Source organism: Wyeomyia smithii, chromosome 2, assembly GCF_029784165.1.
Source record: "Wyeomyia smithii strain HCP4-BCI-WySm-NY-G18 chromosome 2, ASM2978416v1, whole genome shotgun sequence".
NCBI lineage: Eukaryota > Metazoa > Arthropoda > Insecta > Diptera > Culicidae > Wyeomyia > Wyeomyia smithii.
Genome location: NC_073695.1, coordinates 82802415 through 82829650, shown reverse-complemented (window position 1 = coordinate 82829650; position 27236 = coordinate 82802415). Strand labels below are relative to the sequence as shown.

General features: G+C 36.4%; 1 protein-coding gene and 1 non-coding gene across 4 annotated transcripts in view; one reads left to right on the top strand and one right to left on the bottom strand.

The window, feature by feature from the left end:
• The window catches only part of LOC129725815 (anion exchange protein 2), a 196062-nt gene that overhangs the window by 39885 nt on the left and 128941 nt on the right, over nucleotides 1-27236 (top strand). For all 3 annotated transcript variants that reach the window (XM_055682058.1, XM_055682071.1, XM_055682060.1), the window contains exon 2: nucleotides 21483-21668. In XM_055682058.1, coding sequence (XP_055538033.1) covers nucleotides 21609-21668 — 60 coding nt within the window. In that variant the 5' untranslated portion in view covers nucleotides 21483-21608. The remainder of the gene's footprint in view (nucleotides 1-21482; nucleotides 21669-27236) is intronic.
• On the bottom strand, nucleotides 20060-20141 carry LOC129726260 (small nucleolar RNA U3). Its single transcript, XR_008728309.1, has one exon. It is a non-coding gene; the product is annotated as a small nucleolar RNA U3 (small nucleolar RNA).

Below are 27236 nucleotides of genomic sequence, written 5' to 3'. Positions count from 1 at the left end.
TTTGACATTGCTTTAAAGAGACACAATGACATTGAAATAGAAAGCGTAAGAAAATCGAGCGTGATGAGTAGTGATAGAAACAAATGTTAATAAAATCGAAAAAAGCACAATATATATAATATATTGTTATGTACTTAGAATCAGTATTAATGGAAATCCTTTTTAAATTAATTCATTCAATGTGTTAAAATAAATAAATAGTACTCCCATAACAAACTTGCACACCTGATCCCACCCACCCACAACTAACAGCAATAATAGGCGATTTTTGTTTAGCATGTCTGGATGAATGTGATAGCCATGCGTACAAATCACTCTGGAATGGCTCCTGTAATTATAATGCCTGCGTCGCCACAACACAAGTTGATTAAGCGTTAAATCCGGCTGGATTATGGCAGGGCAGTTTCATCGTTTAATAGCTGACTCGTGCGACCGAAGCACAGTCCCTATGGAACGTCTGTTAAACTAGTGCTCAACAGGCACACTCGTCACGAGATTATCAGTACCTAGGTAGTTAGTAAAGGTTTATCGTTTCTTTTTTATTTTATTGTTTCAAATATTCGTGAATGCAGTATAATTACTGGTAGCAGGTGTTTTTTTTAAATAAACAAATTAGTCAATTAACGCTCACAGCTTTTCAATGAACTGGTAACAAGATTAACATCCTCCGAAAGCCGAGATTTGTAGACTTTATATGTAAATATTTGTAGCAGTTATCCTCTTACAGAATACGGAACGATAGTCAGCGCAAAATGTAGCAGTTCAAAGTTCCGCTTCGTCATCACGTTTTTTTTTTCATCCCACTCGCTCTTTAAAGACACAGTTTCGAATGTCAGCACGTAAACTGTATGATGAAACTAAACACTCGCGTGAATTCTCGCCTTGTCATTCGATCATAATTATCGCTATCATTTTCCGTTGGTATGCAGCGTCACTTGAATCATAGCAAATTGTATTGTCCAGTTTGAAAAAAAAAATAAACAAACAAATTAAGACTGCAAGTTCGTAAGTTTCTTCCATCTGTTTTGGATTATTTTCTAGGCCATTTGCAATCTACCCTGTTATTGGGCTATAGGTATATAGGAAACAATGGCCCTGAAAGGGTTAAAACGAAACATCCAGCCTAGTGAGTCACGTTTCTTATTGCACTATGTACCACGTGACTTAACATGTATTTCAATGGCAATTAAGATAAATGGTCGACGCTGGCATACCGGACAAATGAGAACGCAACCGGTGCAGCAGGAGGAAAACGCGTCCGACGCACGGACAGTAGCAGTGGCGCAGTCCGGTTTGAAATGTCGCGTACGAAAGCGAAAGCAATGCAAGCTATTAAATCCCTACCTATCAGGCTATCACACAGTACTTGGCTTCTACCGGGCGGACAGGCGGGTTACTGTTCTATTACCGTTTCGCTTAAACAAGTTTCCGGGGTGTGGGGTATTGTCATTTTTTCATTTGTTTTGTGCTCACTGCAAGATCTGTTGTACAACAAAATTACAATCAAATACATGTGTAAACATGAGCACGGACTGTGTAAATATTGTTCCAACTAGGTAAGCTCCTTCCAGCAGTCGCACCGAACTGGTACGATATTATTGTTCAAGGTTGCAGCTTAATAAAGCGTTGGAAATTCGCGAGTGCGTTTTGCTCTGTGCATACAACATTTACTGTTTTAAACAACAGACCAACGCACACTGTTTCCAAAGCTGCAGAAACGTGATCGAAATTATTTTGACTCAAAAAACTTGATTTTAGAGCCACAGTGTCTCCAGTAATGTTGTTCCATTAATTATTCTCCATGTTATAGAAGTTATAGTTTTTTGATTAATCCACTTAATAGTGAAAAGCGAATGTTACTTTTTTTCATTTTTGCATATAAAAAATCCATCGTGTTCGGCAAAGTTGTAGCACATTTCATAAGAAACAACTTTGTCAAAGACACCATACTTTTATCTGCCTATTCAAATGGGCTTATGTGGAGTTTTCTACAGATTGCCCTAAAAATCAGTTTTTTCAATATAACTTTTAGTAGTGATTTTCTACAATTTTTCAATATTCTACAATGTTGTTTGCTATAACAAAACAAACAATATCTGCGAAGAAGGTTTATTTTTATCTCACGTATTTATCTGGCTATTGACTCCCGTAACATGTGCCAAATTTATGACAGTATGTGTTGTTACTTGACTGGAGAAGAGCTTTATTGTTTTAACGACACTTTCACTTGAATAACAGATCTGTTACCTAAAAGACCATTTTGTGTTATTGCTTTTAGAGTAATAACGAAAAATTTTGCGTGTACACAAACTGACGAGAACAGCAAAGAAAATTCATTCAAAACGGATTGCTGCAAGACATCAACAGGAAGTTCTGATTATCTCAAATGGATCTGGCGTTCGAGCTCTTCGTAGATGATTGAATATGACGTGGGTATGAAAAAAGCATTTGACACACATGAGGCTATTTTTGTTATTTGAAGATCAGGTGAGAAGGTGAGGGGATGTTGCCGTGACGTGATTCTCCAGGAGAGCAACATGCACAAACTTTTTTTTAGAAATGAGTTCGAATCTTCATAGAATCGGTATATCTACGAGAATTTTCGTGACTAAAAAGTAAAGAAATGGCAAAAAATCGCCTTCTCTAGAATTGCAGTAAGAAATGTTTTTATGTAACAATCTATGATGAATTATTTTCGCAGAATCCATCAGATCATTCGGGGAAAGCAAAGATTTTGTGTGAACATATCTTCGTTCCCATGATCAGGGTATAAAATTTCATTAATTCCACAAATTTCAAAGATAATAAACAACTTTACTAGTTGATATTCGTAAAAAGTATGCGTAACTGTATCGAACAGCTGACGAAGTTGATTATACACACTAAGCGATTAACGCTTCGCCAAAAGATGACTATTTTACCCAACGTAAGATAAAAGTCGTCTAACAAACACAGACCAGTGATTTTACTACGGCCAGATCCAATTATCATAAATCTACAACGAAATATCGTTCATGTTAGTACACGCACCTACCTTAATTGGCATAGCGTACCTCTTATGAATATGGATAACACCGCGCGTCGCCGACAGGCCTGTTAATGCAGCTTAATGTCAACTCGATGATGCAGAAATTGATTTTAGACCGCAGTCGATTAATATCACCGTCGTCACCGGAAGTTCGTCGTCATCACTTCACGCTTATGTCAACTCAGTCAGGGCTTGCGTTTTGTTCTAGCCCGCTATCGCGATGCCATTGACAGCAAAACTGCGAACCCTATGGGCGAACGATTCAAGGCACTTTTTGACTCCAGCGCGTGCTAGAATAAGCAGCGAATGTAGAAACGTGCTTCGCAGTGCAGTGCAGCAGTTGTAGGCCACGCGGAACGCCTCTTTCTCAGTTCCTATCTGGCTTCAGCTAGTTGTGTACAAGCTCACAATCGGCCAGCGGATGACGATAACACCGGGTAAATAGGTATTACGTCATCGCATTTCGGACAAATTTACGATGCTGTGAACGTTTTTTGTTCGTACCCACAATTAAGACGAAAATAAACAAATATCTTTGCTCATCATAGCAGCGTAAAATAAACCGGTGCAGTTTGGACTTTCCAAGATTAGATAGCCGAAAATCTGGCAATAATTGATTCTTATCAGCAGATTGCACAGAATAAACGAAATAAAATATTGTGTCTAATCTATCAATTTAACTGTCTGCCGAAATCTCAATTGTCTTCTTCCAATTGATATATAAGGATACTGATATAAGACCTGTTTACATATTTTCAGAGGTGAATTTTAAATGCCTCATGAAGATTGAACAGGAATTGTGCAATGTTAGCTTTCCTGGTGTCTTGATTCTTAACATAAAAACTTTTTGCTTATACTCACTCATGATTTTTGCAATAGGCCAGCGAAATTTAGCCAGTTCAGCTCAGTGATTACATTTTCGCGAGTATACTCCACAACTATCATTTTATATTTATTTTGCTTGCGTAAAACCGAGGTGCGCAAAATGATGCTGTGTTAGGGTATCTTAAAGCTGCTTTAAAGAGGGTACCAAGAATAAATTATAAACATTTTCTGTAATACTGCCGATTGAATACAGGTCGCGTATCGAAAAGAAAACTAAACTTCACTTTTGGACCAATGGATCCGGGAGAAGGGTATTACGATGAAAAAATTGGCAAATCATTTCAGAATTCATTCGGCGCAGGTGGGAAATCCGTCATCCACTAGTTCGGGCAACATTATTTGTTTGATGATTTACCCGAAAGAGGAAGGAAAACAGAACCTTCTGACCCTAAACCTGAGTCGAAGGTAATCAACGTCATCAAACGGAATAAATCGATAGTAATACGTGACTTGGCGAAAAGGGCTGAGGATTCGATTGGAATAGTTCAACGGCTGAACAAAAATTCAGAACGAGAACCAAGGTTCGGAAGGTGTTCGGATTTTGATTGTCGACGCATGTTCAAAATCACGATAGGATAAGAGTTATACCATAGCAGAATTGAGGAAAACTGGTATGCTGCGTCTAGGAAATGCGATCGAACCACTACATAGAACCCGATGAATTTATTTCAAACTTCATCAATAATTATTTTTCTTTTTCTTCAAAAACTGTGAAAGAAGGATAAGAATGTGTGCTCAATAAATTGATTTAGGTGGTTTTGATATTTTGAAGCTTTAGAAGGCATTGCACAATTCAACATTAGACGTGACTACCTTACCTAATTATTTTTTTTTGGATATTCCGACCGTCTCAACAACTTGGAATGTGTAATGAAGAAACCATGTTCTTTGAGGCGAAATTGACGTTGAGGCGTTTTCGTTGGTCAGTAAGTGCAATTCGACAAAAATATTGCCAGCTTGTGTGTGTCGCCGTAGCACTGGTTGATGGTTAATGAACATTCCGGAGCGTACTTACCACAGAACCTGCAGCGCTACGATGTCGAACTTACGGTTCTTCAACAAGGACTAGGGTGTTTGAGGGAAATTGAGTTTCATGTTCCAAGTTTTCAATCATTAGTCCGATTTTGTCACCTGGGTCCGAGATTCCTCGTTCTTCGATCGTTGCTGAATAGCAGGGCTCACAACAAATCTCACTCTCTCACAGCAGTACCAACCTGGTACTGCTGTCTTAAGTCCCGAGTACCACCAGGACTCTCAGATTTTGTGTTTACAGTTTCAGTTGCACTAACAAGACGGTAGAGAAGACGCTCCTAACTTTGAAAACATACGTTGTTTCGAGCCGCTCCTAACATGGTTACCCGGTCTTACCAAAAGTTTTTCGTACCCAGCTGGCACCACCAAGAGTTAAGGGTGGAAGTTACTGATCAAGAGGCTAAAGTTTGTCTAACACGGGTCTATTTTATAACTGTATTTACGGGATGTACCAAAGTACGCATTTTCCAGTCATTTACCAACCAACACTGCAATGTTACTGTATTACCTGGATGACGGTAGTTTTGCACACTGATGGAAGTGCACAGTGCTGTTGAAGGTAATTTCCTATCACAAGTACCGGTCCGCTCTGTTTTGCCGCTTTGCCTTGGCTGTTTCGTCCTTTGTGGAAATCGTCAGAAGATGGAACTTTCTTTATGCCGTAATGAAGATAACTATCTACTGAGTTTCTATTTTTAAATCTTATTCAAAATCAAGACTGTGTTTCATTAAAATAAAATGATCAACAAACTAAGTCACACTCAAACCTAAAATTTTAGTAACAGTCGACTAATACCGCGAGCCACCGCATAGCTGCCGAAAGTGCAATTGAATGAACAATCGGAAAGCATTTTCGATTATACAAAAAAAATCAACCTGATTACTGACGTCGAATCAGTGGGAAAATCCGGACCTATTGTCTCAAAATGCATTGGTCTGATTTTGCAGATTTAAATCGCATCGTAAGACAGAAAAAAACCTCCAGATTGCACAACTCTGTAGGCCAAAATAGATTTGCGTGCTGCTCTCGTTGTAGCACGAGCACACTTTTTTTGGTAAAGTTGTAACAAAACAGAGCCTTTGACATGTGAAACAAAGAAACGATCAATCAAAATTTATCAGTACTTTTGTGCTGACTGCTCCGGCCTGAGAAGCGCAGGCTTTATAAATTACTTAATTTTGGAAGCAAGAAACCAAAAAACCAATTGACGACGCCGCTGATTTTGAGGTGCAGATGCTGATTGGCTACACCGATAGAAACATAGAGCGTGTTGGAAGACCTGTCACACAGAGAATGACGTAGAAAATATGACCCTATCTTGTTATCGACTACTGATAATAACACCTGACAGGCAACCCACGCGCGAGCTACTACCAAATATCGACAGATACGGCGTCGATACCTTCGAAACTCGCGCAGAAGTTCTTCCTTTCTTAGATAAAACAAAATTCTACAGCGCTGAAAACCTATGTTATCGGTATCTATTCGCTTTATTAGATGTCAATGTTTGACAACATTGGGCCATTTATGAGGATGGATTAATAATTTCGGGGTGCCATGCAGACATCCAGATACATGACTAATCCCTTTCTTATCGTTGTTATTTATATTACACCCCGACTATCAGTCCCGTGACCTACGCGAATATTTCGTCACCGATGCTAGGTGATGTCTGTTGCTGATTAGAAACTGGTTTGGAATAAGATCCGGTATTTTTGGTGACGCAAAATGAGAAGCTATTGCAGTTTTTCAAATGCATTGTGTGTGTGACAATCCATGAATGAATCCGTCATTATTATCGACAAATATTGCTGCAATCTGTTTGGAATTGGACGGGCAAACAAACAGCAAAATGTTTTCTGTTTGATTGTTTGCCGAGTAGGAATTGAAATTTCATTAGTTAAGTAAATGTATACCTTGAATGTTATATGATTCGACCGGTAAGTAAACATTGATTAGAGCATCTTTCGGGCGTTTTGTTTATTTGCCGGAGAACGTTATAAGGTCACAGCAAATATCGTTGTTTAGCGTGGACATTTTTGCAAGAGAAAACGTTCCTCAAAGTTTGTAAATTTGCTTATGGATAGGAGTGGTCTTAGTATTTTGTGGAGAAACAAAACAAAAGTGGAAGTGTCGAAGTAATATGGAACAAAAAGTTTTGCGGTTTTACATTTTTATTTGCTTTTTTTGTTTAGTTGGTAGTAAAAACACATACAGTTGTTAGTGAAAACGCACACTCATAAAAATATTCGTTTATTCACCTTAGATGTCATATTAAATCACTTCGATGCCTTAAAACTTGAATGAAAGGTTTTCACGAGCTAATGGCTGCATGGGCGTAGCCAGAATTTCAAATAGGGGGGGGGGGGGGAAGCTCTTCAAAATTTTAGAAGTAATAAAATGGTACACTAAGGTCGCTTTTTACGCGGTTGTTTTTACGCGGCTTTTTTACGTGGATTCCGGAATTTACGCGTTTTTTTTACGCGGATTTCGAAATTTACGCGTTTTTTACGCGAATTCCAGAAATAACGCGGCACGTATCCCCCGCGTAAAAGCGACTTTAGTTTTGGAAAATAGAAATAAATACTAGTCTTTAGTGATTGTTACATCAAGGCAGCCAGTGAAAAGTTGTCCTTGACTTGAGTGGAAGATTTGATTATTCTTCGTCCAACCTCGAATATAAATGGATGTTCTTTGCTAAAAATTTTTAAGTTCATTCAAACCTTTGGACATATTATTTTGGCGACGAGGATCTCAAGAATCCATGAACATGGCAGAAGATAGAGTTGATCAGCAGCCGCAACCGGGAATTCAAGATATGAATCACAAGATGGCCCATATTTTACAGCGGATAGCGGTTCAAAAGTTATGAAAAGAAACGTGTTCTGAAGACTGTTATATCTCACTCATGTTTCTCAGAGATGGCTGTACCGATTTTCATAAAATTTGCGTCAAATGGCAGGTCTAATTGCCCCATAAGACCCTATTGATTTGTTTTGCAATCGGACTATTACTTTGCCTGTTATGTTTAAAAATGTGCAATCCAGCTATGCAAAGGAACATATTCCGAAGACTACTTGGACTCACTCACTTTTCTCAGAGATGGCTGACCCGATTTCCACAAAATTAGTGTCAAATGAATGGTCTAGCTGCCTCAGAAGACCCTATTGAATTTTACTGTAATCTAACTGTAACTTCATTTGTAATGTGCCGACTTGTGAAAACCACGAAACTTCATTATCTCAGAAACTACACAACCGATTTGATTATTATTATCAGATGAGCGGCCTAGTTAGGGGTAAATGATGAATTATGATTGAACACGTGGTTTCAAAGTTTGGCTGCCCTACACGTTCCCATTTCATTTGATTATAATCGAACTTAAGCAACCGTTATGTATTAAATTGTTAATAAAACAACGAAAGTCTATTATCTCAAAGGTTACATGACTTGATTGAACATAACTAGTGTCATACGAACGAGTCATCTCTCAAACTTACAAATAACAAATTTCATAACAATTTGATATGTGGCTCAAAAGTTATGAAAAGAAGAGAAATTCAAAGACTATTTAAAACTTTACCTGCTTTGATCGATATGTGTGGCCTCAACATAATTTAAATGTGGTGTCGTACTATTTGAACGTTCCAAGTTCATTGATTCCTTGCGGTTTGTTTGAAGTCTGCAAATGCACGACGAATCGGCCATAGGATATGATCAAAGTCAAATAACAAATCGTTTGAAATGATTGGTTTTATCGAAATGACAACATCCTCGTCTTTTGGCTTCTGTACATCGCCTTAATTCTGAACATATTCATATTGGGTTGAATTCTGTCATTATCAGCAGACTTTCTGGCATCAATCTGACACCGGAAATACCCATATTGGGAGGTATTTTTGGTTGTTTTCCAGAAACTCAAAGTGGTCGTCTTCAAATTTAAAATAGTGTCCAGGGTCAATGTTTGGTTTCTTTGCATCATCACGTTTACGGAAATATCCATATTGAGTATTATTCGGTCATTTCCAACTATTGCCTATAAGTTGCCATTTAGCAATTCAAAATGGTGCCTGAGGTCAATTGTTAGCTCCTTGCATCATTCTGGTTCCAGAGATACTCATATTGGATAGTATTTGTTTATTTTAGGCTGTTTTTCACAAACCGGTAGTCGCCATCTTGGATTGCAAAATGGTATTTAGGATACTGGTTAAAGAAAAACTCATATTGAGTGATATTTGGTCACTTTGGACTGCTTTTCAGAAGCCAAAAGTCGTCATTTTGGACTTTAAAATTGCCTGTGAAAACAATTTCTGTCATCTGGGCGTAATTCTGGTTCCGAAAACATTCATATTGAATGGTATTTGGTCATTTCCGGCTGTTTGCCAGACACCGGAAGTCACCATCTTAAAATTCAAGATTGTGTCTGTGTTCAATTTTTAGCTTCTGTGCATCTTTCTGGTTCCATAAATACTAATATTTAATGGGAATCGTCCATTTCAGGCTGTTTTCCAGAAACCGGAAGTTGCCATCTTACAATTCAAAATGTTGTCTGAAGTCGATTTGTGGCTCCAGTGCATCATTACGGTTCCGGAAATATCCATATTGGGTGGTATTTGGTCATTTGCCGCTGTTTTTCCGACACCGGAAGTCGCCATTTTGGGTTTCATAATGGCATTTGGAGACAATTTCTGGATTTTGAACGGCATACTGGTTAAAGAAAAACTCATATTGGGTGGTATTTGGTAATTTTCTGCTGTTTTTTTTCAGAAACCGGAAGTCGCCATCTTAGAATTTAAAATGCTATCTGTGGTTGATTTTAGCTCCTGTGTATTATTCTAGATCCGGATATTATTATATTGGGTGGAAATCGGCCATTTTCGCCTGTTTTCCAGAAACCGGAAGTTGCCATCTTACAATCCAAAATGTTGTCTGAGGTCGATTATGGAACATATTTGTTACCACTAAAAACATTCACCTGCCAATATGGTTCCATTTAGTTGATTAGTTCGCGAGATGTGCACAAATTTGAGTTTCATCCAACTATTATGGACATATTAGTTACCCCTTAAAACATCCACATGCCAAATTCGGTTTCATTTGCTTGGTTTGTTCTTGAGTTGTGTAGAAATTCATGTTTCATTTGTATGCGACCCCTCCCTTCCAGAAGAGGGAGGGCTCTCAAACTATCATAGGAACCATTATCGGCACCAAAAACCCCTACATATAAATTTTCACGTCGATCGGTTCGGTAGTTTTCGGGCCTATATGGATCAGACAGACAGACAGACTTGACTGCATTTTTATATGTAAAGATTACAACATCAATATTTTAGAACCTAAAGAGTGAGTACACATTTATTGGATTGAAGCGTTCATGTAAATATATTTTTACAAATAAAAAATTGAATGAGAAAGGCTGGGTCTGACCGCTAGGTGGATTAATTTAGGTTTTTTTAAATTACTGTTTGATGATTGATTCAAGTGCTAACAAATTTTCCGCTTCGCACACACTGCAAGCAAGCAAACAGACATAACGATCATACACACACGCTATCGGCACACTCACAGCTATTAGCAGTGGCCAAATGGCTGAAGGCAAACGTGACGCGACAGATCCGGACAAAATAACAGCCATGTTCAGCAATGCTGTGCAGTGTTTCAGTCCACCGTTTGATATTTCTCAACAATGTTAAAAAAAAAAGTTCAATGAAAAAAATTGTTGAAACCTAAATTATAAGTTAAAATTTATCTTATATTTCTCTATTCAGGAATTTTATTTGATAATTTTGGATAATGTCCAGTGTTAGTAAAAAGTTAATTTGTGGGTAAAATATAATCCTTTATTCTTATTTTTTTATTAAATGTATAATTTAGTGTTACTTTTTAATTTTCTAAAATTAAATTCAAAATAACTTGAAAACGAATGCATTTTCGAGGTTAATAACACTTGTCGACAAAAGCAAAAAAGTGCTGCCCTAAAGCTCGAAACAGCTGCCCTAGAAAGATTATAGCCGTTCAACCGTTCCTGTGAATTTTGGTGCACCAAACCATTACCAAAACGCGTCAACTTACGTGAGATTTCGCATAGTAATTGCTCGCCGGGTTCGTCGCTTCAACGTTATGTTTACGAGAAAACTCATTTAGGTCTCTGAAAAAATGTTAGTGGCTGGGGGCACCAAAATTTGCACGAAATACCTATAAAGCCTATAATCTTTAATTTTTTTCATAGTTTGAGCTTTAGACTTACGCCTGATGTTTAATTTTTTTCACAATTGCCCTTTATTGAACAAAGAAAATTTTAAATCTTTTATCATACCGTCTGCCGGAGTGAGATTGTGCCAGAAAATGATCTTAGTTTGTAACGCATACATTTAACCAATGAATTCGATCCGAAATACGTCAATCCATGCTTGAACGTTTCGTTAACAACTACCGCAAATATGGTCAAGTTACAATAAACTATATTTTTACTAAACATACATGAACTTTAATCTTATCTCAACACTTCTATAAGGTGACATTGCGCCAAAAACAAGATGTTGAGGGTGATACCTGAAAAATGAGCACTACTTATCTACAAATATTTGACATGAATAACGTTATAAAATGGTAAGTATAGGGACGACCATATACAATAAGGACTATTAAGGGGATGGAGGGGGTTGACCAGAAACTACGTTTTATACGAATTATAAAAATATATAAGATTGGGTCAATTCGATACCTGAAACAACCAGTAATGAGAACGTGGTTTATAGACAGCCCCTATGCACATAGTGGCGTTTCTAGGTTTCTTAGAAAGAGAAAACGTTAGGACAAAAACCCTCAGAAGGCTGCTCTTTTCAATTATTCTTTGTCATTGACCACTGTACATTTCATTGGTGATCTCAAAGCCGCTGGAAACGTACCCACAACCCTCCTTCTTCGCTTTAAAAGTTTAGGTGTATAAACTTCTGTTACATTTCATACGTAATATCAGTCACTGTAATTTTCTATATAACAGTGGTTGGCTTACAGTTCTCAAGTTTTTAGTCAATATTTTGAATAATACCATAGCTACAAAACATACCCTTTATAAACGGGTCTCCTACGAAAGGTGGAAAATCAAAAGGCGGAATCACGAAAGGCAGAATTATGAAAAGCCGAATTACGAAGGGCAGAATAATTCATAAGGCAGAATAACGAATGGCAGAATCATGAATGGCAGAATCACAAAATGGCAGATTCGATTTTGGTTATGTACTTTACTAACATTGTGTCATCTATTTTCTCTTTAATGACACAGACTCGGGGCTTTTGGCCGACTCTATTGTCCAAGTGTATGCTGAACTTACTCGCTACCGCTCGTTCGGACTTAACTAGTGGAAAGAAATCCTATTTGAATAATCCTAGAAAACCAGTCGATCAGTCGTTTGTATGCGAGAGGCCTCCGCTTCCGACGGGGGTTGGCGGCCGGCTCCAACTGCAGAAACCACGGCGGCTTTGTGCCGCCTCGGTTCCTTGCTCTCGATTATGCGTCTTCGCCGCATGAATTGTTTTATGTTCATTGGTGCCAATCATCGTATAAAAAAAGTGACCAGAAATTTTCAAAAAACATATACTAAATGTTCACTTGCCCGAATAAACCACCCTGTGCAAAATTTCAGCTCAATCGAATGGGGCAGCGCAAAGCGATTGAACTTTGATATTTTTGAAATCTGAAAAATCACCCAAGGTTGGGGGGGGGGGCCAAATGACTTAAAAACGCATGAAACGTCGAAAACTGGTGTCGTCTGAAAAAAAATGAAAAAAATAGACTCGAAGACTTTTACAGTTTTTTTTTTCAATTGGGAAGGCGGAGTTTAAAACGATTAGAATTTATCTTCTGAAATTGATCGCTAGTCACTCAAAATAACCTGTATAATGATATACACTATAACTAGCATCGGATACATTATGTTTCATTAGGATGGTTCATTTATTCGACATAGGGTAATTCATAATATTGTGAAAAATGAGGATGAAATGAAAAAATCACTTTTCACTTAATACCACTAGAAAAATTTTCTGGAAATACAATATTGGTTAGGGTTCACCCACATACCACGTGTACAGCTTGGGGGGGGGGGGGTTGGCTAATGTCCACGGTCCATACATTTTTTTAGGATTTATATGGGCAGTTGTCCACGGAAGGGGAGGGGGGTCAAAATCGTCATAAATCTGTCCACGTGGTATATGGATGGCCCCTTATAACATTTTATTTTTAATAAGAGTAGCAATGTTGAATTGGAAAAAACACCATGTAAAATGGTTGTGGTCCCCGTGGCTCTGTGGTTAGCGATGTCGGTCGGCTAGCTCTCCCACACGGTTGTGATATCGGGTTCGATTCCCGATCGAGTCAAGGAACTTTTCGAGCTGGAAATTTTCTCAACTCAGCACTGGGGCACGGTGTATCGTTGTACTTATCCTACACATGCAAAATGTGCCAAAAACAATATCGACAACGAATTCTCTCAACTATAATCTAGTTGATCGAGACCGCTATTAGTCCCAAGGCTAAGCGTGCGATATTGTTTTTTTTTTGTTACCATGTAAAATGGCAAGATATTACAGAACAAATTTACAAAATGTTTCAAAAAAACTACTCTAACAAAAAATATTTATCTCAACAGAAATTAAGATTGTGTCTCGCGGAATATGTTGAATGCTTTCATGTAATTTGCAAAATCACACACGTGACATACATGGAATTTGAATATTTGAGAAAAGTTTTCGATTCCAAGTTTTGTTTGCAAACATCTACTCTTTAGGACACTTGTACTTATTCTTTCGAATATTGTGCCAGATAATTTATTCGTTTTTTTTACAACAACAATGTCCATTGCCAACACTTGATCGAATCCACAGTGCTCTTGTTTATATAATTGGACAATAAACAGTATCGATGTTATTCAGCGATAATGAGAGTATAAGGAACTCAATCTGATACGTGACACAATAGATTCGTTGTTTCTGGATTTGCGTCGTTTTGACAGTTTGATTATACATTTTCTGTCAAGTTTACATCATCAGAACGTGAATGTGCCCATTGCGTTTGGCCTTTATAGTGTCCCATTCGATCGACTGGATCGAAGACCGTTATCTGATAGAGATTTGCAACGACAGTAGTGAAGGGTTCACTAGCCTAATACATGCGACCGTCTTGATGGTTGGACGCGGCACTAGATCGGTATAAACTTGATTCACTTTGGCATATATGGGAAAAAAGAGTCGTTTGAGAATTTTTGTTCATTATGTTCGACAAATCGCGTGCGCAAGTAGAAAATGCAAATAGTTTTAGAGCCAAAACGGTTCGTTTGGTCAGTGTGACGTCTTGGGCAAAATTGTATATAATATTTTTGTCTTCAAAAAAAAAAAAAAATATTTTTGATAAAAAAAATTTGAAAGAAAAATTAAAAAATTTTTCTCAAAAAAGCTCATTTTTTAAAAATCTGTTTTTTATAAAAATTACAAAAGATTATCTAAACAATGAAAGAAGAGAAATAAAAATATTCTTAATTCCCCATAGAGTGCTCTTTTGGAAATTAAAAATATTTCTACAGCCAAAATGGTTTGTTTGATTGGCATAGTGTCTGTGGCAAAGTTGTAAATAATAATTTTGTTCTTCCAAGAAATAAAAAAATATGCCCCTTGAAAAAAATAAATGAAATAATAGTTTTTTTTTCAGAAAATCATAACTTTTTTCTCCTGATTTCTCAATGATCGGGCCAAACCGTTAAGATAATTTTTTTTTTGTTTTTATAAAAAAATCAGATGTTTAAAAATTGAGGTTTAGATAATTAATCGAACTGAATTCCTATTTTTAACAACGGCTTTTTCCCGTTAACACGCAAGTTCATTAGGCAGACAGAATATGAAGTAGAGAGAACGAAAATTAAGCGAACTGGAAATATGATACAGATTTGGAAAAATATACCGCATCCCGACGGGACTTGAACCCGCAATCTCCCTGTGTCCGGCATGGTGTTTTGACCAATTGAACTACGGGGGACGGTGGTACTGTTCCACAATCTATATCGTATCACATTCCGCTGCCGACTTATTCTATTGCTCATCCCTAACTACACACACTGCTGTGCAAGCGTTATTTATAGACTGAAAGGAATGTCTCATCACACACAGAAGAGTCAGCTGATGCTGATAACTCTTATAGACCTGTGTGATCGAGACCAAAGTTTGGTCAAAACACCATGCCGGAGACAGGGAGATCGCGGGTTCTAGTCCCGTCGGGATGCGGTATATTTTTCCAAATCTGTATCATATTTCCAGTTCGCTTAATTTTCGTTCTCTCTACTTCATATACTGTCTGCTTAATGAACTTGCGTGTTAACGGGAAAAAGCCGTTGTTAAAAATAGAAATTCTGTTCGAAAAATTTAGCCCGTACGGAGCACCTTCCGTAGTTGTGTCGCACTTGCAAGCACGACGCAGACTGACTTTAGTCTCGATCACACAGGTCTATAAGAGTTATCAGCATCAGCTGACTCTTTTGTGTGTGATGAGACATTCCTTTCAGTCTATAAATAACGCTTGCACAGCAGTGTGTGTGTAGTTAGGGAGGAGCAATAGAATAAGTCGGCAACGATGTGATACGATATAGATTGTGGAACAGTACCACCGTCCCCCGTAGTTCAATTGGTTAAAACACCATGCCGGAGACAGGGAGATTGCGGGTTCAAGTCCCGTCGGGATGCGGTATATTTTTCCAAATCTGTATCATATTTCCAGTTCGCTTAATTTTCGTTCTCTCTACTTCATATACTGTCTGCTTAATGAACTTAGAGCAAAATCATTTCAAATCGCCTGGAAATACGCGAAAATTTAATCGACCATCTTTAATTTGAATGAAACTTTGCACACGTATTTGGCTTAGCAAACTGAGCATTTTTCACAGGTGGAGAGATTTTTTACACCCATGAGTTACATTCTAAAAGGGCGTATGCCTTTTGGCATAGGTTTTAGTCGAAGCATTGTAGCCCAGAAACCGTTGGTTGTATAGAAAAACTGTCTGAGAATGAGTTGTAGGTAATTAAAAATGCACTATAAAAAAAACTCTACAAAAAAATTTTTTTTGACCAAAAGAAATTAAAAATAAACATCAAATTTCAATTACAAAAAAGGGTTAAATTTTTTTTTGTTTTTTAAAAAAGCTTGACGTTAATACGCAACTTTTTAGAAAAAGTCAAGGATGGAGAAATGAAAAATAATTTTTTTATGGTAGATTAATTTTTTTATGAAAATTCTTATTCAAATACTTTTCAAAATATTTGTATTCTGATGATTTTGAAAAATGCAGAGAGTCATTTTGAATCTAAAGGCTCTTGGTAGTAAACATTCTAAAGGCATTGGTTTTCGAGTTATTTCTAATTTAAGCACGATTTTGTTTGGTTTGTTATTGTTCTAAGTTCTGGTCATGGATGTCAGACAATGAACCGCTCGAAACCACAGTAATATGATTTTTCAAACCACTCAAGTAAGCAGTCTGTTTGAGCATACTTCGTTTAGATTTTGAAGACTTGATTAAGGCCCCCCGATAAATCGGTCCGAATTATTATTATTATTAAGACCCAAATCGGCCCTGCTTGGATATGATATTTCTTTCTATATTGTTAATTACTTTCCTTATTGTCATCATCATTATAAAATCCAAATCGCTAGCAACATTTAATGGATTTAAAATTGAATTACTATTATAGCACATCTGTTCAACTAAAGAACCAAAAACGAGACAAAATCTCTTCATTTTAAGTATCGACATTTAGCGGTGGAGAGAACGCATTTTACACTCAAAATTTTATTACACTTATTCCATTCATACCTGCTCGTGGCGAAGAATTATTTCGGTCTCTCTTGTCTGTGCGAACTCTCACCGCTATTTCGTCGAGAGAATTCTTTGTTCTCTCCGGTACTGATATAGCGAGAGTGCCTTTTCATATTCTGCAACGTGCAAGGTTTTTTTGTATATATTTTTTTTAATGAATTTCATTGTGGCCCGAGTTGAAAACCGAATATCTTGATTATTCGTTTTTTACATTGTACCTAATGTCGTAAGCAGTGCTGTGTATAGTGCGTCTGATATGCATTACTCGCAAAATTAGGTATAATAAACGGTACGAGCAAAAATATTATTGTCGTTAGTTGAGGAACGCGGTTTCCAACTCTAAAACTAAAATATTAAAGTAATTCTAATCAATGGTTAAAACGGTTTTAACAGTCGCGCGGTGTACGATCCAAGAAAATTTGTTTAGCAATGTTTGAATGGTTGAAAGAGTTTTAGTTTGATTTTTTCTATCAATATATTGATTTTGAATTGTTACTGGATTTATGCTTAAAAAACCTAAATTAATCTACCTAGCGGTCAGACTCAGCCTTTCTCATTCAAACTTATTCTTTATAAAAATAGATTTACATGAATGCTTAAATCCAATAAACTCTTTGGGTTCTAAAATATTGATGTTGTAATTGAAGTATAAAATATGAAATTTGATGAATGTAAGTGCTTAAGAAATAGCGAAATAAAAGAAATGACTCTCAATTTCGAACAATTTAATCACGAGCGATGACACTAGTTATGTTCAAAAAAGTCGTGCAATACTTGAGATAATAGACTTTCGTTATTTTATTAACAATTGAATACATAACGGTTGCTTAAGTTTGATTACAATCAAATGAGAAGGGCAGGGCAGCTAAACTTTGAAACCACGTGTTCAATCATAATTCATCAGTTAACCCTTAACTAACCCGTTCATCTGATATCAATATTGTTCAAATCGGTTGTGTAGTTTCTAAGATAATGAAGTTTCGTGATTTTCACATTTCGATACATTACAGACGAAGTTACAGTCCAATTACAGCAAAATTCAATAGGGTGTTATGAGTTAGCTAGACCTTTCATTTGATACTAATTCTGTGGAAATCGGGTCAGCCATCTCTGAGAAAAGTGAGTGAGTCCAAGTAGTCTTGGAATATGTTTCTTTTCATAGCTGGATTTCACATTTTTAAACATTACAGGCAAAGTAATAATCCGATTACAAAATAAATCAATAGGGTCTTATGGGGCAAAAAGACCTTCCATTTTACCATTGATTTTATGAAAATCGGTCCAGCCATCTCTGAGAAACATGAGTGAGATTAAATAGTCTCCAGAACACGTTCCTTTCCATAACTTCTGAACCACATGTTCAATCTCAATAAAATGCAAAAGTTAAGGGTTGTTTAGGTAGCCCGTTCATTTGAAACTAATTTTGTATAAATCGGTTGTATAGTTTCTGAGATATTGATGTTTCGTGATTTTTACATTTTGACACATAACCTCTAAACTAGAAATCAGATTACAATAAAATTCAATAGGGTCTTATAGGGCAACTAGACCTTTCATTTGCAATTAATTTCATTAAAATCAGTTCAGCCATCTCTGAGAAAACCGAGTGAGATTGGGAAAGCGTTACACACACACATGCAGAAAATGCTCAGTTCGTCGAACTGAGTCGAGTGATTAACGACATTCGGCCCTTTTGAACACTTTTATACCTTTATTTTTTGCAGTGATTGCTATACCTTTCTAGGAGAAAGGCAAAAAGTGAAATGATAGAAATGACTTTTAATTTCAACTTCAATCCCGAGCAAGGCCACAAACATTGAAATAGTACAATATCGAATTTAAATGATGTTGAGGCCTTATATTTTGATCGTAGCTATAGTTTTAAACAGTCTGCGGGTGACGTTTCTTTATATTTATAACTTTCAAACACATGTTAAAACTTTATGAAATTCATTGTTTAAGGGTTTGAAAGCCCATTAATTTGAATACAACAATGTTCATAGCTTCTGAGATATAAGAGCGTTTTTCACATTCTGACGCAGCGCCAAAACTAAAAGTTTGATTACAATGAAATTCAATAGCAACCTTAGCGGCAAATAGACCCTTCATTTGACACCAAGATAGAAAGAATCGGTCAGACCATCTCTGAGAAAAGTGAGTGCGAAAAAGAGGTGCACATACACACGTACACACCCACACACAAACATATACACCTTTACATGCCTATATGCAGAAAATGCTCAATTCGTCGAACTGAGTCGAGTAGTATATGACAATCGGCCATTTGGATCACTTTTCTACCTTTTAATTAGCCAGTGATCGTTAGGAGAAGGTCAATATGTTTACTTTCATTAAATGATTTCACATTTTTATGAACAACGGACAAAGTTACAATCCGATTACAATGAAATTCAGTAACAACCTATGGGGCAACTAGACCTTTCATTTGACACTAATTTTGTGGAAATCGGTTCAGCCATCTCTGAGAAAAATGAGTGAGTTTAAACAACCTCAGGATAACTTTTCTATACATAACTCTTGAACCATAAGTTCAATCATTACGAAATCTAAAAGTTAAGGGTTTTGAAGACAGCCCAATCATTTGAAACCAGTTTTATTGAAATTGGTTGTGTGGTTTCTGAGATATTGATGTTTCGTGATTTTTACATTTTGATACATAACCTCTAAACTAAAAATCCGATTACAATTAAATTCAATAGCAACCTATGGCGCAACTAGACCTTTCATTTGCAATTAATTTCATGAAAATCGGTCCAGCCATCTCTGAGAAAAGTGAGTGAGAAAAAAAAGTTGCACATACACACACACACATACACACATACATACATACATACAGAAAATGCTCAATTCGTCGAAAGGGGTCGAGTGGTATATGACATTCGGCCATTGGGACCACTTTTATACCTTTGGTTTTTCCAGTGATTGCTATACCTTTCTAGGAGAAAGGCAAAACGTCTTGAATGCGGTCCTGTCTTAACTTGATTTTGATAGATTTAAAATCACCTTTTTGTCCGGTCATTGAAGCAAAAAAAAAAGAATAGATTTTTATGCATGTTCAAACTATTGGAGCGAACTGTTTGAACGATGCACTGTAAAATCAATGTAGGATAGAACAGCATGAAATGAATGCGAAAACGTGGGCTAGGATTTGCAGCAGAGTTTCGTTCGAAGTTGCATATCTGTTCTGTGATTATAGTTAACATCCGTATACTAAACCTTCCGCAACCCATTAAAACCGTTGGCTGTTCGTTATGTTTTTGGAAAAAACTTGTAGTGAAAACTAGCCTACAGAAATGATCCTGTGAAGCACAGTCTTTGGCTGTTCGTTTGATCGATCGTGAAAATCATCCTCGTTTCAACTAAAAGTTCTCACAAAACCAGGTTATATAGAAATCTATAAGTAAGGTGAGACTTCCGTTTAACATGTAAATGTGTTTGTAAAGAGCTTTATAACCGCTCAATTACGTGCAATGGCTTCAAAAATCAGGACCATGTCTATACATTGTCTGAAATATATAGATATTTCAAATCCGTATGCAGATTCTATTCAATCTCCTCAGATTTTGCAGTCTTTTTCAGAATATATGAAGAAAGCACCTTTTTTTACTTTTATAGGCATTCATGATTAGTTCCACTAGGTCATATTGAATAATAAACAGAAATGGTTTTTTTATAATCACTAGAAATTCTTCTAATGGCAAAAAATGGAAACAGGCTTGGGGTGGATCTAGGAGTTAGAATTGATAGTCTATAGCAATTTATCGGATTCATATGCCTACTAGAAAACTATTAGGGAGTTCTAATTTATATATTTGCGTTGAATCTTGACATGATGTAAAATAAAATTTGAATCCAACTATCTTCTATATCTCATATGTCATAGGTAACAATGATGGCGATTACTCACAACCTTTTAATGGTTTAAAAATTTACTTAACCGAAATCTTTTGCAAACTCAAGTACCCCGGTCGGCACTAAGCTCCAATTCGCTAAAACAAACTTAACTTCACATGTGCGTTATTTGCTCGATTGGTTCAGCCTGGCAGAAGACCCACAGCCATTCATTAACAAATACCGAACACACTGTTTTTTTTTTTGCCAGAGCGCAGATTCATATCTAAAGGCTACCGGTCGCAAAGCGAAACCGTTTGATGAGATAACACGCGCCAGCTCCTAAGGTGCTACTGTATTCCTCCCGGAGACTTTATCGTGGCCAGCCAATCTAAAAGTTAAATATCGATGAAAGTTACAACCGTATCTAAGGAAGTAACGCCGGTGGGCGTGGGGAATTTTATCAACCGTAGCCGTAGGGCGAGGGTACCTCGCACTGCGGGGTAAAAGATAATCAAGCCGATGACACCTTGCTGGTTTCTTCGGCCGATTTCGTACTTTTTTTTATTTCACCACAAATGTGAGATAACTGAAGGTACCTGAGACTAGGAATCGTAATTGCTAGCCAGGTTGCAGTAACGATTGCGCGCTGGACGGCGATTGTTCTACTTTTGGTGTGACTCCCCGTCTTGTGAACCGATTTGCGGTGCTTTGGTTCTTTGTGACGGTGTAGTTATATGTTTTTAGGTACTTCTTTTTGTATTTTATGTTATGATAATGGTTGCAAGCGATTAATATTTTCTTATTTCTTCTATTTTATTTTCAGATTTTGAAATAGTGTGTGTGTTGAAAGAAGTTTTAAAGTGCATAGTGATAATACTCTTTTTTCTTGAGGAAATAACCATAATTGTATCTGTTATATAACGTGAAAAAAATACATGAATTTTGAAAAATGAGTCGACGCGATAACAACGTTAGAAAGTTGTCCTTTCTAGGATTCAACACGAAAGAGGTAAGTGAGAATTTTTGAAATCAAAAATCATACTTTTGAACATAATGAAAATTCACATGGTAGATATGTTACAAATTAATGTCTCTTTCTTTGACAAATGTTCGTATCTGGAAAGTCCTACATTGCATTATCGGTCGTTATCTTCAAGCTGATATGCAAGATATCTACTATCAAATCATCGTCTAGATAACAGGATTGAAGTTCACTTTCTAAAAAATGACCATTTTAATTGCATAACAAAATATATCTGCGAACAATGAACCTGTTTCAAAGCCTGTAACCTAAATTAACTTCGATAGTAGCGTCCTTTCATTAGAATATTCTAAAACCTGAGTAAAACTGCAATATTCCTTCCTTTTTTCTGTCTGCTGGAATAACCCTTGAAAAATTTTTGAGTGGACAACCGTTCTAATCTTTAATGCATTTTATATTATAGTTTTAAAATATTTGATGAATTTCTGATACTTACTTGATTGCCTTCTCTAAGCCGTTTATCCGACCGGGCCCATATAATTGCGTAGGTAGGTGACTTAAACAAAACCTTCACTCTCGCTTTTTGAACGTCCTACTCATTGTTTAATTGCTCACAACGATAGTTTCAACATCGCAGCTGCTACGAAAAGTAAAAAACCGGAGCAAACAAGTGTTTTTATATAGGAATTGCTTCGATTTAGGTTTTGTTATCCGTCATTTTTTACTCACACAACTGGGTGTTATCATGTCATTAGTAATAATATCACAGTACTTTGAATAGTGAGTTAAAAACAATGAACAAGTTATTAATTAGCGCGGTCATTGTAATTGTTTTGTCATTTTTCTTGAAACAATTTACCAATTGAAGTCGCTGCTCACGCAATTTAGCTGTCATAACTGCTTTATGAACTGTTTAAAAATATGTTTGGAATACGCTTTTCATTTCTTTTTCCCGAAGCTGGTGTAATCCATCGGAAATGGAGCACATCTATGAATATTTTCATATTCCATGAACTGTATGGCATAGCTTCAATTTCTTATGCCTGTTTGATTATTTTGTTAAATAAAATGATAGCTATTTTAAGCACTGTCATAACAACGAGATGGATGAAAAATGTGAGTTCCTGGCTATCACGCCCGAGCGTTTCATTTTTCTTTTTGCATAAGTAATACTGAGAAAACAATCTTCGTTAGATAGCTTCTAGACTGATTCATGCATAACGAATTACACAAATAAACAGGAATCTTCTTTGCAATTGCGTTTCCAAACCTTAATCAACAGTAGGCGGACTAAGTAAATTCCATTCAAAACTGAACCTGCCTAAGTCAATTTTAACATACTCCTAAGTCTCAAACCTGACGTCTTACGTTTCTGTGACCTGCGACTGCTGCCTGCCTGTTTGAGTATTAATCCATCTGACGCGCACCGTGAAGAAAGCAATTAACATCATACTTTATTCACCAATTCGCATGATATGGCTATCACTTTCCAGTTTAAATTATTCGTGCTAAGATCCATAGAATCTGCCAAACGCGTTACACTTCTGGAGAGGTCCTTTTCTTAGCGCGAAATGTGAATATGCCGAACCAACTCCTCTTAGTTGGTTCCGATTCTGACGTTTTGTTGAAAATATTAAAAATGTGAGGGCTTTTTCATATGAATATTTCAATGAGTAACCGTTACTCACCAAAACATCTATGATAGAAAGGCCCTCATATTTCAAGTTTTTTTTTCAACTAATCGCCAGAATCGGAACCAACTAGGGTGAGGGACGGCTTAAGCAGTGGCGTCTATTTTAATCAGTCGAAGAAAACGGGCCTCAAACTTCTGAATTTTCATTATAATCGACAATTTCAATGATGGAAACGAAAACTTTGATTGTCTAGCGCTCTTATGAATACAAAAAATACCGTTAATCACAAAGAAATCTGTGAACAAACATCATTCGAAACAAATCGACCTAAAAAACGCCTGCTAAACAGCTGGAAACTGCTTAACATAGGTTCGGGGTAATTGGAATAGTGTCCCTCGATTGGTAACTTTAATTGATTATTGTTAAAATATGCTAACTTAGTTTTAAAATCTGGAAACAACTTCTGACAGAGAAAAAAAAAGAGGAAAGATTGCTATATTTCTGTTTGAATTTCACCCAACACATTTCGTCTCAATCCACAAGCGGTTTCTGAAGCTGCTTAGAATGAATATGTTCCCTACCCTATAAAGAGCTGATCAATAAATACCTAAAATTAAAGCATAAGTCAATAAAATGTTTCTTGGCTATACAAGCACCTTTTCGGTAATTCATACTGAAACTATTGAATCCTAAGCAGTAGGAGGTGGGTGAACGCAACAAATATCGTGAGTCAATTTTACTACGTCGTTTAAAGCTTGACGTATACTTAATCTCAAATATGTGCAATGATAAGATTATTACCTAAAGTATACGGAGGGCAAATTTTTGGGTGTGCATTAATCACTGCGTGTGGATGGCTGTAATTTTTCAACTATAGAGTTCATCATAATTTGTACTGTATAGCGACAGAACTGAACTTAGTTTGATTGTATGAATATCAAGCTTGCGAGAGATTTGTTGTGGTGGATCATCCGAAAAATCTCACAGGTGGCGTCATCATAAACGTGTGCTGTCAAACACGCTTGGCGGGTGTCTTATGTAGATGTTAATAATAAAACGGTTGTCACGATATTGTAGCAACAATTGTGGTGCAATAATTTACTACAATAAAGTTTTATCACTCGACTTTCAACTTTCGACTTTTGATTGTCAACTTTTCACTTTCAACCAAATTTTTAGTCTCCATGTTGATCACATTTTTTCTATTTAAAGCACCCTTTCGACTTGTACAGTTGTGCACCAGGGTAGACTCTATTGCAAAGAGAATGTCTTATCTAACTTTCCTATCGGCCATCGTTTACGAAAACGATGATACGAATACCGACCGGCATTTTTTATTTCTCTTTCGGTTCCCAGTACTATTTACATGAAACAATCCAAAACAATCTATCATGTCAGATCCTGCAGGTTTTGGCGCTCGATTGTCTCAGAATAAAAATAGCGGACGGTAATATTGTCGTTTATGAAATCCAAATGAGTACACACTGAACGTTACATACTTACCATCAAACATGACATAAATTATTCGTAAACAGATTACCGATGTTGCTTGCTGTCGCTCGTCCTCTTGAAATCGTTTCCAGTTATGCTTCTATTAGTGTGGAATCGTGCGTGAAAGCGCTGAATGCTGTGCAGATGAATAGTTTCCAAGTAATAACAGAAGACCAAAAATTTAGCTCTGCCGAAACAGTTTTTATATGAATCTTGAAGTTCTATTTATTGATTTTTTTCGGGTTGTGTAAGACGAAATGAAACTTCGCAAACTGGAACAAAAACTTATCAGCATTAGTGATACTCAGAGATGGCATAGTGATACTCAGAGAGAAAGATAAGCGATGAAATAAAAAATGCTAATCAGCATATTCTGACCTAAATACTGGATTTGTTGACATACTATCTACAGAAGATATTCAGCTTATAAAAAGACTCAAAGAATGACAGCATGTTTCAATTTGGAACTCTGCCGCTAGTGGCGCTACAAAATCTATCTTTTCAGTCTTGCACATTAGAAACCATTTCTCTTTTCGGCAAAATTGAAGATAGTGTTGTAACAAAATACTTTCTTGAAGACTCTTTTCTTCGAACTTCTCTAGATTTGAAGATATACCGTTTCATATCAGACTAGTTCGTTTCGTTTTATTTTTTTTTTCCTTTAGGCCGTTACAAATTTTGTTTTCATTTTATGCCACCCCCCTCCCCCCACCCCTTCAAAAATCATGAATATTGGAAGGGAAAGAAAAAAAAAGCTCAAACCGTTTTGTTCATTTCATTGGTTTTCCGGCAGCATAAATGCTTAATCTAGCAACAAACAAATCAGGTGACAGCGAGAGTGTCGTCGAAAGACAAGCGAAATAAATATTAATAATAATAAAGTGTTATTTTTCAACATTTGTTTGAGTGCAAGTTGTTATTTATTTTTTGCCACCCCCTCTGCTAACGTTGATAACCTTGGACATAAAAAGAATTCGAAATTTGTATCAGCCTTCCTAATTAAAAATTAAGGCCTACTTCTTGTTGAAGAATATACTTCATTAGACTAGTCTTTAGAATTATTTGTTCAAAATATCCAAAAAACTGAGAAATTTAGAAGGTAATAATGGTTAGCATGAAGTTGTGTATCATCTAAACATACAACATTGTGGAATACACAAAAAATATAGCGTCTACACATACATATCTAGTAATTGGCAAAACAGAGTAAATGAAAAAAAAAATTCACTATTTTGAGCTCTCGTATCACTGTGGAATAGATTTGTTACTCTCAGATTGATGATTTTTGTAACGTAAAGCAGCGTACTCTTTCCATTAGACCACATAGGAACGATTTTTTACTAGATATATGTGTATATATGTGTATTCCAAGAAAGACAAGAATCCAAGCGCAGCCCCAAGTATTTGAAAAACAACTCTTTCAATGTTTATATTTCCAATGAACGGATCACAGTGTTCTGGAATTTGTGAGACGAGTGGAAAATCATGTATCTTTTTTTTTTAGATAGGCTTAAAAGAAACCATAACAGAAAACCGATGACCATTGATAAATCCGTTTCAGGGTCATTCACAATAGATTAAGCATTAGAGCGGGGGTAGAACAATGCAGTATCGTCAGCAAAAGCTTAGGTATTCCTTTAAGTATTGAGTTACCAATACCATTCATGAATAGTAAAAACAGTAATGGACCTATGTTGCTTCCTTGAGGAACTCCGATGTCAATCGGACGTAAAGTGCTACGAACACTGCCTTTTGTTACAAACTGTTTCCGGTTTGTTAGATAGCTTCTTATTAAAAAATTTTAATTAATTATTCTTTTCAAAAGTTATGGAAAACTAATCATTTTTACAACAATGCGAAAAATCCATTGGTAGTATACTATTTCAGCCAATTACGTGGCCAATGAAAGGAAATGCTCGTGTTTTTATTGGAAAAGCATTCTGATGAGTATTACCGAGTTGGTTCTAGGGTAGGACTCAGATATATGGCAGCGGTAGGAGTGAGAGTCAAGAATAGTTATTTTTGAGCTACGTAATAATTTAATTCTGTCAAATAAAACCTAAATTAATCCACCTAGCGGTGAGGCCCAGCCTTTCTCATTCGAACTTATTATTTGTTAAAATAGATTTACACCAACACTTAAATGCACCTTGATAATTTCTGCTGGATTTGTTATTCATTCTAAACAACAAAATTTTGGTAGCCAACAGCACAACTATATCGAACATTTAAAATTTAACACTCACACACATATGAACATACATACATTAAAATACATACAACATACATTAACACATATACATGCAAATAACATTAAATACTTCCAAATATATGATGCGATTTTGTTTCGTGGTATAATCGAGTTGTACTAATATACTGCGTAAAAATATTTAGATTGTTTATGTCAACTTTAGTCAATTGATTTCAAATAGTTTATAATTAAATGTTTTTCCTTATACATTAATACTGA